The sequence below is a fragment of the Pteropus medius genome, unplaced genomic scaffold (genome assembly GCF_902729225.1).
Source record: "Pteropus medius unplaced genomic scaffold, Ma_sr-lr_union100, whole genome shotgun sequence".
NCBI lineage: Eukaryota > Metazoa > Chordata > Mammalia > Chiroptera > Pteropodidae > Pteropus > Pteropus medius.
This window is the reverse complement of record NW_024354875.1, coordinates 11,456,118-11,470,612: the sequence shown is the minus strand read 5'-3', so window position 1 is coordinate 11,470,612 and position 14,495 is coordinate 11,456,118. Positions and strand designations below refer to the sequence as shown.

At 46.1% G+C, this 14,495-nt stretch overlaps 1 protein-coding gene across 6 annotated transcripts in view; it reads left to right on the top strand.

The window, feature by feature from the left end:
* The first annotated feature begins 4,768 nt into the window (after positions 1-4,768).
* The window catches only part of ZEB2 (zinc finger E-box binding homeobox 2), a 131,021-nt gene continuing 121,294 nt past the window's right edge, over positions 4,769-14,495 (top strand). For 3 of the 6 annotated variants that reach the window (XM_039855600.1, XM_039855597.1, XM_039855596.1), the window contains exons 1-2: positions 7,452-7,470; positions 7,678-7,819. In XM_039855600.1, coding sequence (XP_039711534.1) covers positions 7,747-7,819 — 73 coding nt within the window. In that variant the 5' untranslated portion in view covers positions 7,452-7,470; positions 7,678-7,746. Of the gene's footprint in view, positions 5,195-5,914; positions 6,838-7,451; positions 7,471-7,677; positions 7,820-14,495 lie in introns of those variants that run through there. The other 3 variants (XM_039855598.1, XM_039855601.1, XM_039855599.1) reach the window with 2 other exon arrangements.

Here is a 14,495-nt window from a genome sequence, read left to right as displayed (position 1 = left end):
CGACTTATACATTCATTTATTTATTTGTGTATTTATTTATTTATTTATTTATTTATTTTATTTTATTTTTTACTTTTCACTGACACCTGGTGAACTTGTTCTCTGATGACCCAGGTACTTATTTTAGTCAGGGTGTCCCTGACCTCCTGCTGGTAGATAAATTACATATTTAACATCATGTTTTCAAAACGAAATGGTAAATCTGGACACATAAAGGAGGCAGGAAAGAATCAGAGCGAGGGAGAGAGGGGATGTTAAGAAACAAAACAAGAGATTGCAAAAGGGAGATATCAGAAAGGAGAATGTAGGAAATGCAATTGGGAAAGAATTTCAAGAAAATAAGGATAAAGGGCAGGAAGGACTGAAAAGGGGAGTAAGAGGGAGGGAAAGGGAGAGAAGGAAGGATTTTTGGTTTTTAATTCCCTGGCGAAGCTGCTAGCGTCCGCGCCCTTAACGCTTCAGCCTTCCAACTTGAGGCGAAAGCCACCTCCTCGGGCCTGTGTCGCATCCAACTTACTCCAAGTTTTCTGGTGACTCCTACCGGGCCCCTTTCCGCCACCCCCACCCCCTTAGTAAGATTGACAGTCGCGTGGAGGAGGCTTTTCCAGGCACAGCTTTTCTCATGGTAATCAGCCCCCAGCATCACCTCCCGGTCGCCGCCGCTCCCGCAACGTGCGCAGCTCGCGGACCCCGGGGACCGGAAACAGGGCGGCGGGCGGGGAGCAGGCGAGAGAGCCAGGTCAGCTGACCCGGCGACAAGGCGGGGGTCGCGGGGTTCCCCGGCGGGGACAGGTCTGGTGGAGGGCGAGAGGGCGGGGGACGACCCTCCCCCCGCCCGCGTGCTCCTTCGCCTGTGCTGCCCGGCCTTACCCAGAGATCAAATGGAGGGACCGAAGCTGGGGGCGTGGGGGACAGAGCGCGCCGAGAATTGGGGGCGACAAGCAGACCTGTTTTGCATCAATAAATTAAGACGCTCATTTGAGTCTTGAAGTTTGCTGGTTCCTGTCAGTGGAGACGTTGGTAAAAAGCACTGAAGCTGAGATTCAGTTTTAACTTCAAAAAAATAAAATAAAATAAAATAAAATAAAATGAACACTTCAGCTTGCCGCCCTGCTGGGGCCAGGTGACGTGCGAGATTCCACAGCCCGCGGGCCTCGCAGCAGGGATGTTAGGGACGGTCTGAGGTTCTCTGGTCCTATTTTGATTTTGTTTGAAAGGGCTTCTTACAAAGATGCTCCTGATTTTTTTTTTTTAAATAGACTTTCCCCTCTATCTAGGCTCAACTCGAATGGATTGGATTGCGAGTTTGCACGTGAAAACCGTTTGGTTTGGCTTGGACCCCTGCCGCCCCCAACCCCCTCCACACATCCCTAATCCAGGGGTTCCCTTAGCACCCTTTGCTTGCAACTAAGAAGTTGCCCACCTCCTGCGTAAAACACAGGGTCGAAATAATTCCTTCAGGTGAAAGATCAATTCTGTTTCAAAACGAGAATAGGTTCTTTTTTAAAAAAATTTCTCCACGTTGTACAAAATAAACAGAATTTGCTTTAAAAAAAAAAATCTTTAGCTGTGGCCAAATTCGAATTCCTTCTACTGCCTGCGTGTTCAAGGGCAGAAACATTGTATCTCTTCGGGCATCTGGGCCCCGGAGCGGAGCTGCGGGTAGAGGAGAGGGTGGGAGCGGCTGTGAAAGTTAAGGAAATTGACAGACTGAGAGGTGAATGGGGGGACAGGCACCACGTCCTGGCTGGAAGGAATAGGAAAACAAAAATGCATCTACTCACCCTGCCTGGGTGGAGGGAATTATGAGGGAGGCAGTTTGTTTTACTCAAAGAAACCCCAAGGAATTATTTTTCTCCCTCCAATGTCGATTGCAATATTATTTCACATTTGCATGTATCTGTTGTTTTAATCCCCTTCGTTTGTGCTAATCTCGAAAAGGATTATTAATGGAGAAGAAAGACGGGGAAGGAGCGATTCATTTGCAGGACTTGCTTTGCTGTGTGAGGAGCCGAAAGCTAGCAGCCCCAATCCTCTCTCGACTTTTCCCTGTATCCTGAGCTCCTGCATCCCGCTGATCCCACGATCCCCATTGTCCCCGACCTGGCCTTCGGACTAAGGGAGTGTTCGGGACAAATTTATATTCCGGTTTTCTCCGATCCCGCTGTCTCTGCGTTGGTGGGAACTCTTTTGGTCAAATGGGGAGGGGAGTGCCAGGGGCGTGCCAGGCACGGGCTGGGGGCAATCTACCCGCGCGCCCACCCCTCGCGGGCGACCTTTCGTGTCACCATCCAAATATCCACCTTTACGGGAACCTGAAAGACTGCTGTTTTACCCTAAGTCAAATACTTGCAAGTCGGAACTCCCAGTGCTAAGTTGGGGCTGCCTCCTGCCACTTGCATAATTACTGAGCCCAGAGTAATCAGATGATTAGGTGTTTTTAATAGAAATACTTAAGTCTTTTTTTTTTTCTTTTTTCTTTTTAAGTTAGATCCTGGGTAACCTGACATTGATATACATAATAAAGACAAGTGATTTGTTAGCCGTTCGACTGGATCCTTTGACCCCTTAAATTTTGCCTGTGAGTGTGTGTCTGGGCTTTAAGTCTCCAATGGCTTCCTGGGCTCCCAGAGTGGGGTCTTGCCTGGATCACTCCATGCAATGGGCTCCTTCTTCCTAGGGAATGGGAGAAGGAAGGCTGAAAAGCAAACTTCTAGAGAAAGCTGAACTCCATTTTTTTTTTTTTTAATAAAAGGGGGGGGGTAGAAAGAGGAAGGAAAGGGATAGTAATAATACAGATAAATCTCAGAGGAGGGACTTGATAAATCATACATACATTTAGTATAGATCTATATTATTAAAAGAAATGTAAAATAGAAAATTGAGAATGTGTCTGACCCATGTTGGAAATCTTTAATTTTCTTTTTTATTATTAAATTTTAGACTGACAATCTTGAATGCTCCTCTCCTATAGGTAATTTATCTGTAATAGGGTGGAGGGAGAGATTAATTTATCCAGCTATTCTCATTGTAATAAATGCTCAAGGTAAGAGAGGTGAGTCTGTAACCAACTGTGAAAATTTACTTTCTTGCATCCTAAAGAGAGAATTGCTTGTGGTCACGCTGGGTGGCTATCTCCCCCCCACACACACACACACAATAAATATACAAAATACAAAGACTTGCACCTTTGGGAGTGTGGATGTGGCAACCCATGTGGTGGCTTTTCCCTCCTCTGAGTGCAATTGCCAGTGACTCTTGCATTCAAAGTCTTGCTTTAGGCACACATTCAAAGCACAGTTCAAAGCAGTTTATCTTAATATAAGTAAAAGTCTAGTGTTGGATCAGGGTATTATTTGTTTCAGATTTCATCAGACTGAAAACAGGGAGCTGTAACATATTAACAATATTAAAGCAGAAAAATTGGCATGAGGCTGTTAGTCCTCTTGACACCTCTACCTTTACCTTTGCAAAGAAGCCCTAAGGTTATGGGACTGAAAGTTTATTTGTGCTCAAGCACTTTCACTTCTTAAAAAAACAAAAACAAAAACAAAAACAAAAAAAACCTTCACAGTTCTTTAAGAAAGTGAGCCTGAACCACTGGAGGCTAAGAGATTTCTTCCTTTTCCGATAAATGCCTGTGCTCAGCATCCTTGAATTTGGCTGTCTTTATTTACTTCCATATTAGTTCCAATTATGTGCAGTGTAAACCAGCTTTTTGATTAACAAAACAGCAGAGCATTGGTTAAGAACACTTAAACTTCAAAAAAAATTCCCCTGGGAAGTGGGCTCTGAATTGGTTAATAATGTGCAGTACTTGCTAAATTGCTGACTTCCAGATGTGGAAAATATCTTTCTTGTTTAGGACCTATGTAACCTGATTGGATTACGACAGAAGCGTCACGTTGGAAGCTTTTGAGTGATTATTTAATTAACCATACAGTAGAAAGCTGTATTCTCCAGGAAATCCTTTCCATATTTACATAACCAATCCCTTCAGAGCAAAGGTGGAGTCTTTCTTTTTAATTTTACTTTAATTGCAATATCAAAAAATATATACTCTCAAACTTAGACCCCATGCCGTTTAATATCATGCGCTTCCTTCTCTGCTAAGTTCTTCTATGGCCTTTCTCCTTTCCTCCTGCCTCCCTACACACACTCCCTCACTTTGTAGTAAGGTCTCCGTGAGATGTACAGGGATTCATAGATCAATCAACTCAGCGCTCTGTTAATTTACTTAGAGACCCTATTTAAAAAATGCCAAACTTTTTAGTTTGGGGATAGAAGTCAGAAATTCATCACCACACACACACACACACACACACACACACACACACACCCTAACACACTCTCTCTAAGATGCAGTTTACATGCAGCATTTTTTTTTCAGGTTCTGGCATCTAAAAAGAAAATAATAATAATGATAAGGGAAAGGAGAAAGAATTTAGTTCCAGAAGCCTTGCTGAGAAATCCACACAACTTAATGTGCATCTCAAATCTGTTCATTAGGGATATCTGTATAAGAAGAGGCGATCTGGATTGAGGACCCAGAATCTTCCCCTTTAACTTTCGCCCCTTAGAGTTCTCCAGTTCTGTGAATGGTGTGCACGGTTTTCCGCCCTGTACTCTGTAGGATTTAGTGATGAGGATAATGATGCCAAGGCTTGACGGGGCGTGGAGAAGGGAGGGAGGAGAGGAGGGAGGGAGGGAGGGCGAGAGGGAGGAGAGGAAGGGAGGGAGGTGGAATTTCATTTCTTCCACTAAAGCGTTTGCGGAGACTTCAAGGTATAATCTATCCCAGATCCTTTCCCAGAGAGAAACTTGGCGATCACGTTTTCACATGATGCTCACGCTCAGGGCGCTTCAATTATCCCTCCCCACAAAGATAGGTGGCGCGTGTTTCAGGGTCTCTCTCTCTCCTACAGAAAAGAAAAAGAAAAAAATGTCATTAGAAGAGGCGTAACACGTCAGTCCGTCCCCAGGTTTGTGTTTCCTGGAGTGGCCGAAAGCGATCAGTTCTAACCTGCTCCGCAGGAATAACGGTCCTGCCTCCCGACACTCTTGGCGAGGTTTTGTACAGTTTGCTCCGGGAGCTGTTTCTTCGCTTCCACCTTTTTCTCCCCCACACTTCGCGGCTTCTTCATGCTTTTTCTTCTCACCATTTCTGGCCAAAACTACAAACAAGACTTCGCAGGTAGGTTTCCCCCACCCCATTTTCTCTCTTTTTGTTTCTTTTTGGTATGATCATCCCCTACCCTCCTTTTATGATTTTCTCCTTTTAAGTGAGGATGTGAGTCTGAGGTGAGGAGTGTCTGTGGGTAGGAATTTCAGGTGGGTTTAGCTCCTTTATGACAAGCTTTTCCCAAGAGTGACTTCTTCGATGTCTCTCTCACTCCTGCTCTCTTCTTTCTTTTCTCTCCTTTTTATTTCCTCCCCCAAATAATTTGCCCTGTACCTGTCCATTCAGGTAACCAAAGGTGCCTTTTGCTACCTAGTCTAGGAAAAGTTTTATTGAGAACCACATGATTGAAATGAAAACTCTTCAAGGGGAGAGATTCTGCTCTATTTTTGCATCTCGTTCCAATTAATTGTATTCAGCAATTAAAACTTGGCAAATACCTGTTAATAACTAGAAAACTTGATCAATACAAACCTACCAAATTTGGGGGCAAGTCTTTCTCTTAGATATGGCAGTCCATCCTTCTCTCCCACCGGAGAAGGCTGTTTTCTAAGCAGAAAGTGTCTGTTTTTTGTCTGCTTAGCGAGTTTCATTTCTTTATTTCATTCTTTGTATGTGTGTGTATGTGAAGTAACACCTCACTTCTGCGATGATAAATAAAGAAGTGAAAGTCCTCATGGAACTTGAGTCGTTTACCAAAGTGTTGGGGGGGGGTCACTACATCTGGGATGAAAATTGCTGTCAGGATATCAGGGTTTTAAATTAAGGATAACTTTTGAAATTGTATTTTAAATGGCAAAGTAATATAGACATGGATTTCACAGGAGACACATACACACACACTTATCCCATTCCACACTTTGCCACTGAAAAGTCGAGAGAGAGAGCAGTTCCCAGGAACAGTGGTGAGCCCCGCTAACATGAACGTGTTTATCTCCCACCTAGTTATATATTTTACATGCTCCCCCTATAATGATGAAGGCAAGATTACTAACTCCAGAGTTAGAAATAGCAGGCAAAGATAAAGTTTACAGCACAAATGCCCTGTCTCTCCCTCACACACACATGCCCATAAAACTAGCAGCTTACTTTATTAAACATGTATTTATATGCAATCGTGTGTAAGACTCAGCAGGAATACAGACAGGCCAGCTGTTTTATCCCAGACACTGATGTGACCATTTCTTTATTTCAGGATTTTTCCCAACAATTACAAATCCATAGGAGAGCCAAGAAATGACAAAATGTGTCAAACTTAAAAAGTCTCCCACTTATGCCTATGTTAAATTCAAGGTGCTTTCTAAATAATTCACTTCCTCTTCTCTCTGCTCCCCCCCTCCACCCCTCTCCGCAAATGTGTGGAAACTGATACTCACTTTCCAGGTTTTCCGCAAAGCTTCTAGCACGGGAGACAATAGGTGCGGGGCATGGGGACTGAGTGTGCTCGGCAGAGAAAGGGTTAATGGCCCTTGTGTTACAGTTTGCATCTGTTACATCTTTTATAGCCCCCTGTTTAAACTAATCCTCGAGGCACAGCATCTTCCCAACCTCCACGGAGTTTCGGGATTCTCCTCCTCTCCTGCCTGCCTCCGAGGTTCCCCTTCTCCAAGTTTTGACAGTTTCAGCTGAAAAAATGCAGCGCCTCACTCGATTTTTAGGTACAAAAGTTTCGAAGCCAGAAAGGATACGATCATTTAGTAGAGCTTAAAAGTATTGCCGTAGCGGTTGGACTTTCTCTTTCTTTTCTTGAGGGGAAAAAAATTTTTTTTTCTACTGGAACTACTTAAGGGAACCAGTGTGGGGGAGCATGTGTGTGGTGGAAATACTTAAGTAAATATTGTCAAAGTGGCTGGGGTGGGGGTGGGGGACAGTGTCAAGGCTTAATTATATATTTCTTACTACGGCGTGAAACGCGAAATCAATTGGGGCGGGGGTGGGGGAGGAAGAGACAGTGCTTCGATCAACTCCAAAGGGGAGGGAGGGCGCAGTGGGCTTCTATATTACTATTATCAATTTGCCCGAGTGTGCTTCATCCGGGGGCTGTTTCGCGTTGTTTGTTTGTTTGTTTGTTTCTTCTGAGGAATGGGGTGGGGGGTGAGACAAGATGAGAGCGAAAGCAAGCCTCGCCTCACCCCAAGTTCCCGAGCCGGGCTGAGGACTTTTCGGAGGAAAGGGTCCGCCTAGCCCTGAGTCAAGCAGCCTTACTGTACCGCCGTGTGCATTCCCTCATACGGTCAGGAGTTATGACTCATTTTGAAGATGTAATTCTTGTCTCTCTGATCCCCTCGCGGGTGCGACACACGAAACAGTAACAAACACAAAGCGCCTCGGGGCCAAGGCTGCGGTGGGGGGCGGGGAGGGGGCCGCCGAAGTTTCGCTTTGGCGTTGGGGGCGCGGATGGGTGCTGGCCGGGGCCCTGGCCCGGCTCCCCTGGGCGGCCCGGGCGCGTTTCAATGGGCGCGGGCGATGCCCACATTGTCGCTGTGTTTGGTTGCTAGATCGAGCCTGCGTGCTGCCGAAGCAGGGCGCCGAGTCCATGCGAACTGCCATCTGATCCGCTCTTATCAATGAAGCAGCCGATCATGGCGGATGGCCCCCGGTGCAAGAGGCGCAAACAAGCCAATCCCAGGAGGAAAAACGGTAAGAAGCGGCCCGAACCAAACTTTTCCGGGCCACTCCGCGGCTCGAGACCCGGGGAGCAGGAGGGGGAAAGGGAAAAGGAACCGAGGCGGCGGCGGCGGCGGCGCCCAGGGCTCGCGGGCGAGCCTCCCTCCGCGGCCGGCGCCGGAGCCCAGCGCGCGCGGCGACCGGACCGGGGGGAGTTGGGGAAGTGCCGGGCAAAGTGAGCGTCGGGCGCCGGGGGGCTGCGAGCGCCGGGGTCCGGCCAGGGCCCGGCGCCCCCATCGCCGCGTCCCCTCGCGCCTCCGCCCTCCCTCCTCCTCCCGCTCCGCTAGCTGCCGGCCCGCTGGGTCCCCGGCCGGGCTGCGGGAGCGTCCGGCGAGGGCAGGGCGGGGGCCCAGGCGCGAGGTTGTGCAGGATCCCGGGGCGGGGGCGGGGGTGGCGGAGGGACTGCGAGGGCGGGAGAGGGGGCCTGGGGCTGTGCCTCCGCGAAGCTCAAAGTTTCTTGCCGGAGTCGCCCGGCCGCCTCTCCGTACGCCAAGTAACGGTCCGCGAGCAGCGGGGCCCTGCTGGGCGCGCCGGACCCCGGGATGGGAGGGACGCAGCCGGCCCCGCGCGGGGTCTGGCGGGGTCCGTGCGGGCTCGGGGGCGGGTGGCTCCTCTCTAGAGGGCTCTGGCCCCTCGTCGGGGGCTGGCGGAATCGCAGAGCCTGGGGAGACTTTTCTGGGCAATTTCTACATGGTCAAGAAGAGCCCGTTATCCAGGCTGAGTCAGGAAGGAGGAAGGAGATGGGGGTGCGCGGGGGACACACAGATAGGCGGTCGGAGATTAAAAGGGTGACAGTTTAGTAGATCCATCTTAGAGAAAGGCAGAGAAGAGGGGGGCAGAGAGGAGGGAGGGAGAGAGCGGGAGAGAGAGAGCGAGAGAGAGAGACCCCCTAGGTATTACCCCAAAGAAAATCGTGGGAATAAAAGAGAAAAGTGATTGGCAAGAGCGCAGAAGGCGCCTGGGGGAGGGGAGAGAGCTGGGGACCAGAGAGGGTGCCGGGGGGAGCTGACGGAGGATACTGAGTTTAAAAAGAAAAACCAACCCCCCAAAACAAACAAGCGAACTAGCGCCAGCTCAGACTGGGAAAGGAAACTTCTCGCTCCCCTCGCTCTCCGCCGAATCACCCGGCACGGGGCCGCGTTGACGCTCTGGAGCTGGACGCGGGGACGCAGAGCCGGCCCGGCCTCCGGCCTTCCGCAAGCCCGGCCCGCGCCTCGTGGGGACCGCCGGGGTACACTTGGAGCAACTTTCCTCTAGAGAAGACAATTGTGCGCGCCCCCGGCCTGCCTCAGAGCTGCGCGGAGCGGGGAGGGGGCTACTGGGGGCGCAGTATGGGGTGCTGGAGAAAAAGAGACTAGAGAATTTTGATTAGAGACAAATGATGCTTCTCTGTCCCTTTCTCTGTCTCTATTTCTCTCTAGGTTTTGTGTGTGTGTGTGTGTGTGTGTGTGTGTGTGTGTGTGTGTGTGTGTGTCTTTTTGTTTGTGGTGGAGGTGTCGAGCCATATGGGGGAGTGATAGAGGAATTTTAGTCAGAAACTGTTCGTTACGTTATCCTGCCTTTTCCCTTTGTGCTGCCTTTGATCTATTTGCTTGGCTTACTATTACAAAAAACAAGTACAATAATATATTCTGAGCTGCTTCCCCAAGATCCAGTTCAAGCTGCCTCTTTTTAAGTCAGTCGGTGTCTCTCTCTCTCTCTGTCTCTCTGTCTCTCTGTCTCTCTGTCTCTCTGTCTCTCTCTCTCTCTCTCTCTCTCAATTCAATTTTTCTTCACTCTGGTGTCTGGCATTATTTAAGGTGGTCCTTACACAGGAGACCTCCCCTTCCCCATCTCTGCGTAATTTAGTAGACACTAAAATTACACCTAATGTCCTCCACTCCTCTCTTGTGTTTCCTCTGTTCCTTTTATTAAATGTTGGTTATTGATTTTCTAAAATCAATGTCTGTTGTGGGGCTTCTCCCCCCCCCTTACAAGTATCTAAAGCACGTTGCTGATCAACTGGATAAAAAGTTTTGTGTCAAGAAGGCTTTTTTTTCCCCCTTTATGTTAAACAGTCTTTTTTTTTTTTTAAGAGAGAGAGACAGAAAAGAGAATGAGATTTAAAGCAAGGTTCCCAGAAGTGTTCTTTTGCATGAGAGACTATTTAAAATGTTTGTTTCTTCTTGCTGCCTCCTTCCACCCTCTTTGGGATTTTGCCACTGATGACCAGCCTGGCCTTGCAGTGAGGTCAGGCCAGAGCCCACTTCTGGGAGAAATAGAGGGTTCCAGGCTTCCTGGGGGAACCCTTGGGTGGGTAAGGTGGGCCCACAGAAAAGAAGGCCTGCTGAAGGCTTTACAGGTGGACGGGAGTGCCAGGGAAGTGCTCAGCCATGGACGCTGCAACCATTTCCCCTCTGCCCAGACGATAACTTGGGAGAAACCTCCCCACACTGAAATGGAAAGTTGAATTGCACATTTTAAGGCATTTAGCCCAGACTCTGCACACTTAACAGCGAGCCTGTCCATCTTACAGCTAATCTAACTTTGACTGTTACCTGTTTCTTTTTCTAATAATCTGTGGGAAAACATTCTACGAATTGGTTACTTGTCATTGTTTTTCTTTGGATTTAATCTGAGCAATATCCTGGTTTTGAGAAGCTGGTAGAAGAGTTTTCCCCCCTTTTTTTTCATTTTCCTTCTCTCAAGCATATATCCAATGCCTTTCCCTTTGGGAATCGCCAGGATTTATCTGAACTGAGTGGATTTTTCTTCTTTCCTGGATTCATGGAAAGATGTCACTTTTGAGCTTGTGTCTTTGCTGATAACACTAAATATGATGATGCTTATCAGAATTATATAGAAATTCCTGGAAAGGAATAATAGCAATACTAATCATAGAAGTAGAAGCTGCAAGGCAAAAAAAAAAAAAAAAAAAAAAAGATGCTCATCCAGGAAACTAGAATGACACTTTATATAATTTTAATGAAGTCAACAGTGTATATACAGACTAAGGCGACAAGGAGATAAAACATGTAAAGCACTGTGTGTGTGTGTGTGTGTGTGTGCGCGTGTGTGTGTGTGTTTGAAAGACTGGTCAAGAATATGGGTTAGAAGACGATTCTATATACAATTATTAAAAAGCAAAGGACAAAGAGGCAGTTCGAGGAAAATAAATGTACAAAAAGAGAAACAAGAATCTAAAATCCAGCATTTAATATTCTCAGGCTTGCAAGATGCCTGGCAAAAACAGTGCCAGGGCCATGTTAATCCATGGCGGACAGTCTCCTTTGCCCCACATAGAAAGGATGAAATCTCTTCCCAGAAAATAAGATGTGCAGCAGAAAAGGGGGAGAGGGGTGAGGGGGAAGGAGGCAAAAAGCAAGTTGCCCGCAGACAAGAATGTGTGTCGGTTTCAAGAAAGTTCAGTCAGATGATTTTCAGTCGCCTGACTCACTTTGTAACACTTTCACTGAAGCTGGAGAGGAGGGGAAAACTCAGCCCCCTCCCTTCTATTCCCCTGATTATACCCCACTATCTCCACAATAGCCTTCCAGCCAGTAATGAGCATGGGGATCCGGGAGGAAAGATGCCCAGCTGCTGCCGCCACTGGCACAGCCGGGTTGTAACTTGCAAAGTTTGTTGCTTTAGCCCCTGATGCGGGCATCGACTCCTGGGGATGCTCAGGCTTCCCTTCTGCCTCCTGCAGAGCCTGGGAAGATGGGCCTGCCTCCCCAGCCCAACGCCTTCCAGCATCAGCCTCTGAAAAATCGCACATACACATGCACCGTGTAATAAAAATCAAATCCGGAAAACTGCTTGTTTCAGAAAAGGGGATGAAGTTGTCTTCTAAATGAAAACTGAATTCAGACTAGAGAGAAAAAAGAAATGGAAGAAAGAAAGAAAAGTTAAATTTTAATTGTTCTTCAAAGTTTCAGCTAAAGGGTTGGGGATTATATGGGGAATAGGAGAGATTTTTACCAATGTCTTTGGTCTCTGATTGTCGATAGTGAAGAAAACGAATAAAGTTGGATGTTTTCAGGGTTTTAGATCCTAGAGGAGAAAGAATCAGATGAGCAGAAAATGATTGTCCCTGTTTAAGATAAGTCTTCACTCTTACCACTTCCTTAAAGGGAGAGGAGGTGGTGGTGGTGGTGCTTGCAGGCAGTGGAAGACACAAATTGCTTCTGTTTCAGAGATGCTTAAATGAAAAAGGAGAAGAAATGCAGTCAGGCCCTTCTTAAGGATGTGGCTGGCTCCTGCCTCTCTTCTCTGAGAGGCGAAGTTAGGATGGGATAACCTTGAGTCAGAGCCTCTCAGTATGCACTGAGGCAGTGAAGTTTCCTTTGGATTACAGTCGGTTCAGACTTGGTTATCTTTGCAAGTGTGGAAATCTTTTGCCAGTAGCTTTCTTCATGAAGTTGATGAGCTTATAAGGAGCTTGTGTTGCTGGCTCTCAAAGCACTCAGAGGCAGTTTGTGTGGCAGGTACCAGTTCTAAGGGTGCTCCAAAGATATCCATCTCCATCCTTTTTTCTCTGTGGAGATCTTCTGCAAATTTTGTCATGCTGCACACACACAAAGCTGGGGGCTATATATCTAGACTGATCTACTCGTTTTATTTTGGTTTGGAAAAACTAAGTCAATTGGGATAGAAACATGCCTTCCTTCGTAGCAGAGCCACTAGCCTGCTGGCCTCCATAGTGTGACGCTCCACCAGGGGTAAGGGTCGGCTAAGGATTTTAAACTTTGCATTGTTTCTCCGTTGCCAAATAAAAACAAACTCCGGACTTTAAGCATTTATTTCCAAATACAAACGAGTAAAGCCAAGATTAAAAGTTCCTTAGTAAACTGCTATGTCATATATTTCAGATGCTTCCTTTCTTGCTTGCTTAATTTGCTCAAAGTAAAGAAAATTCCAAGAGATTATCCAAGACCCTAATACCATATTAAGAATATTTCCTGGAAAAAATGGTGTGTACCCTGAAGGTAGGAAAGGAGGGTATTGCTAGCTCTCTAGCAGAGCCACATTTATTCCAAGATGTGGGAGATTCTTTTTTTTTACAACAGTTTTTGTCATCTACATTCTTCTAAGGCTTTTAAGGTGCATTTTCTTCTGTGTGAAAGGGAACTCTTTGTCCTTTTCCTCTCCAGCACCGTGGCTTCCCAAGGTAGACACTATTTTGTGCCTGTCACAGAGAGAGGGAGTGCAGGTTTGCAATGCTCACAGACAATTGATTGTCTGCCCTAATGTGTTTCATTTACATGTTTATAACGTCAATGGTGCTGGGGTGTCCACTGTACCATTCATTCCCGCATTCCCACAAGGGGGCAATTGTCTGAATGGCCAAGTCAGACACCTTTTTGATTGCTCTTTGGTTGTCTTTTTAGAGCAAAGAGATAAAGGAGAAAAATCTGTGATGCAGAAACACTAGTTGAAAATATACAGAATTAAATGTCACCACAAAAGCAGATGTTAACATAAGCCCAAATATGCTTTTTAGCCAAGATGTGAAGGTTGAAAAAAAATAATTCAGAGCAGAGGGAAGGATGATTTAAAACCAATAAATATAGCACTATTCTCCCCTCCCTATTTCTTTTCTTTCTTTAGCAATCAGAAGATGAAATATGATTTTTCTTTTCATTTTTAAGCTTGAAACATCTAGGCACTTCCTCATTATTTGTATGTTTGCTGTGATTTGTTAATTTTATATATATTTACATAACTCTGTTTATGCCAATAGCATCAGCTTACCACTTGGAAAATCTATTGAATGACTATTTGGGCTGTGAGGAGTGTAAACTTTTAAAAAGTAAGAGCCAAGTATTTCTTCATCAAGAATTTTTTAAAAAGAAAGCAATAATATTCAGTAGACTCTATGGAAGTTTTTGCCTTAATAACTATGTGCCAAATACCTTTATCTTGGGTGACAGTTGTGTCAGAGTGAAAGCTCTTAGGAAAAGTGTAACTGGTAGTTACAAAGTAAATAAAAAAATTTGTGTTAAGGTGTTCTGTACTGTTTTTATACTGTGTGTGTTGTCTTGTGTTTCCTCTGAGGGAAGTGAGAAGGAAAACCATCTATGCGTGTATTTTTTTTGGCTTTTCTCTTCATTTAGTTCTCCCTTCCATATTATGCATATATGTAGCACACATGAATACACCTGCTTAAAAAAAAAAAGATTTCACAGTTCAGATGGTGCCTTGCTGGTTCATTTAAGTAATACAGTTATTAGAAGTTGATCTGATTTCGCGTGTGGTCCCTAAAGAGAGAAAATACTAACTCTTGTGTCATCTGGTAGGATATAAAAACGGGGACACAACTTTTATAATTTTGTAGTAAATTAAGGAGAAAAAAAATCTCCAGTCTGTGAAAAGATTTTTGCCTCTCCGGGAAGACACACACAGTAGCTGCACCGTTAGCTGAACCCCTGACACGGCGGTCTTTTGAATGCCTTAGGTATGATTTCACTTTCGCTCACATCAATGCTGACCTGAATGCCTTTCATATCTGATCCGCTGTGTCTCTCCCAGTAAACATCCCCTGAGGGGAGAACAAAGAAAGGAGCTCTTCTTCTTCTTAATCACAATTCAGCCCTTTCACCGCCGGCAGGCTCCATTTGCATTCTGCCACAGAAAGCCAAGATGAAAAGAAAGAGAGAGAGAGAGAGAG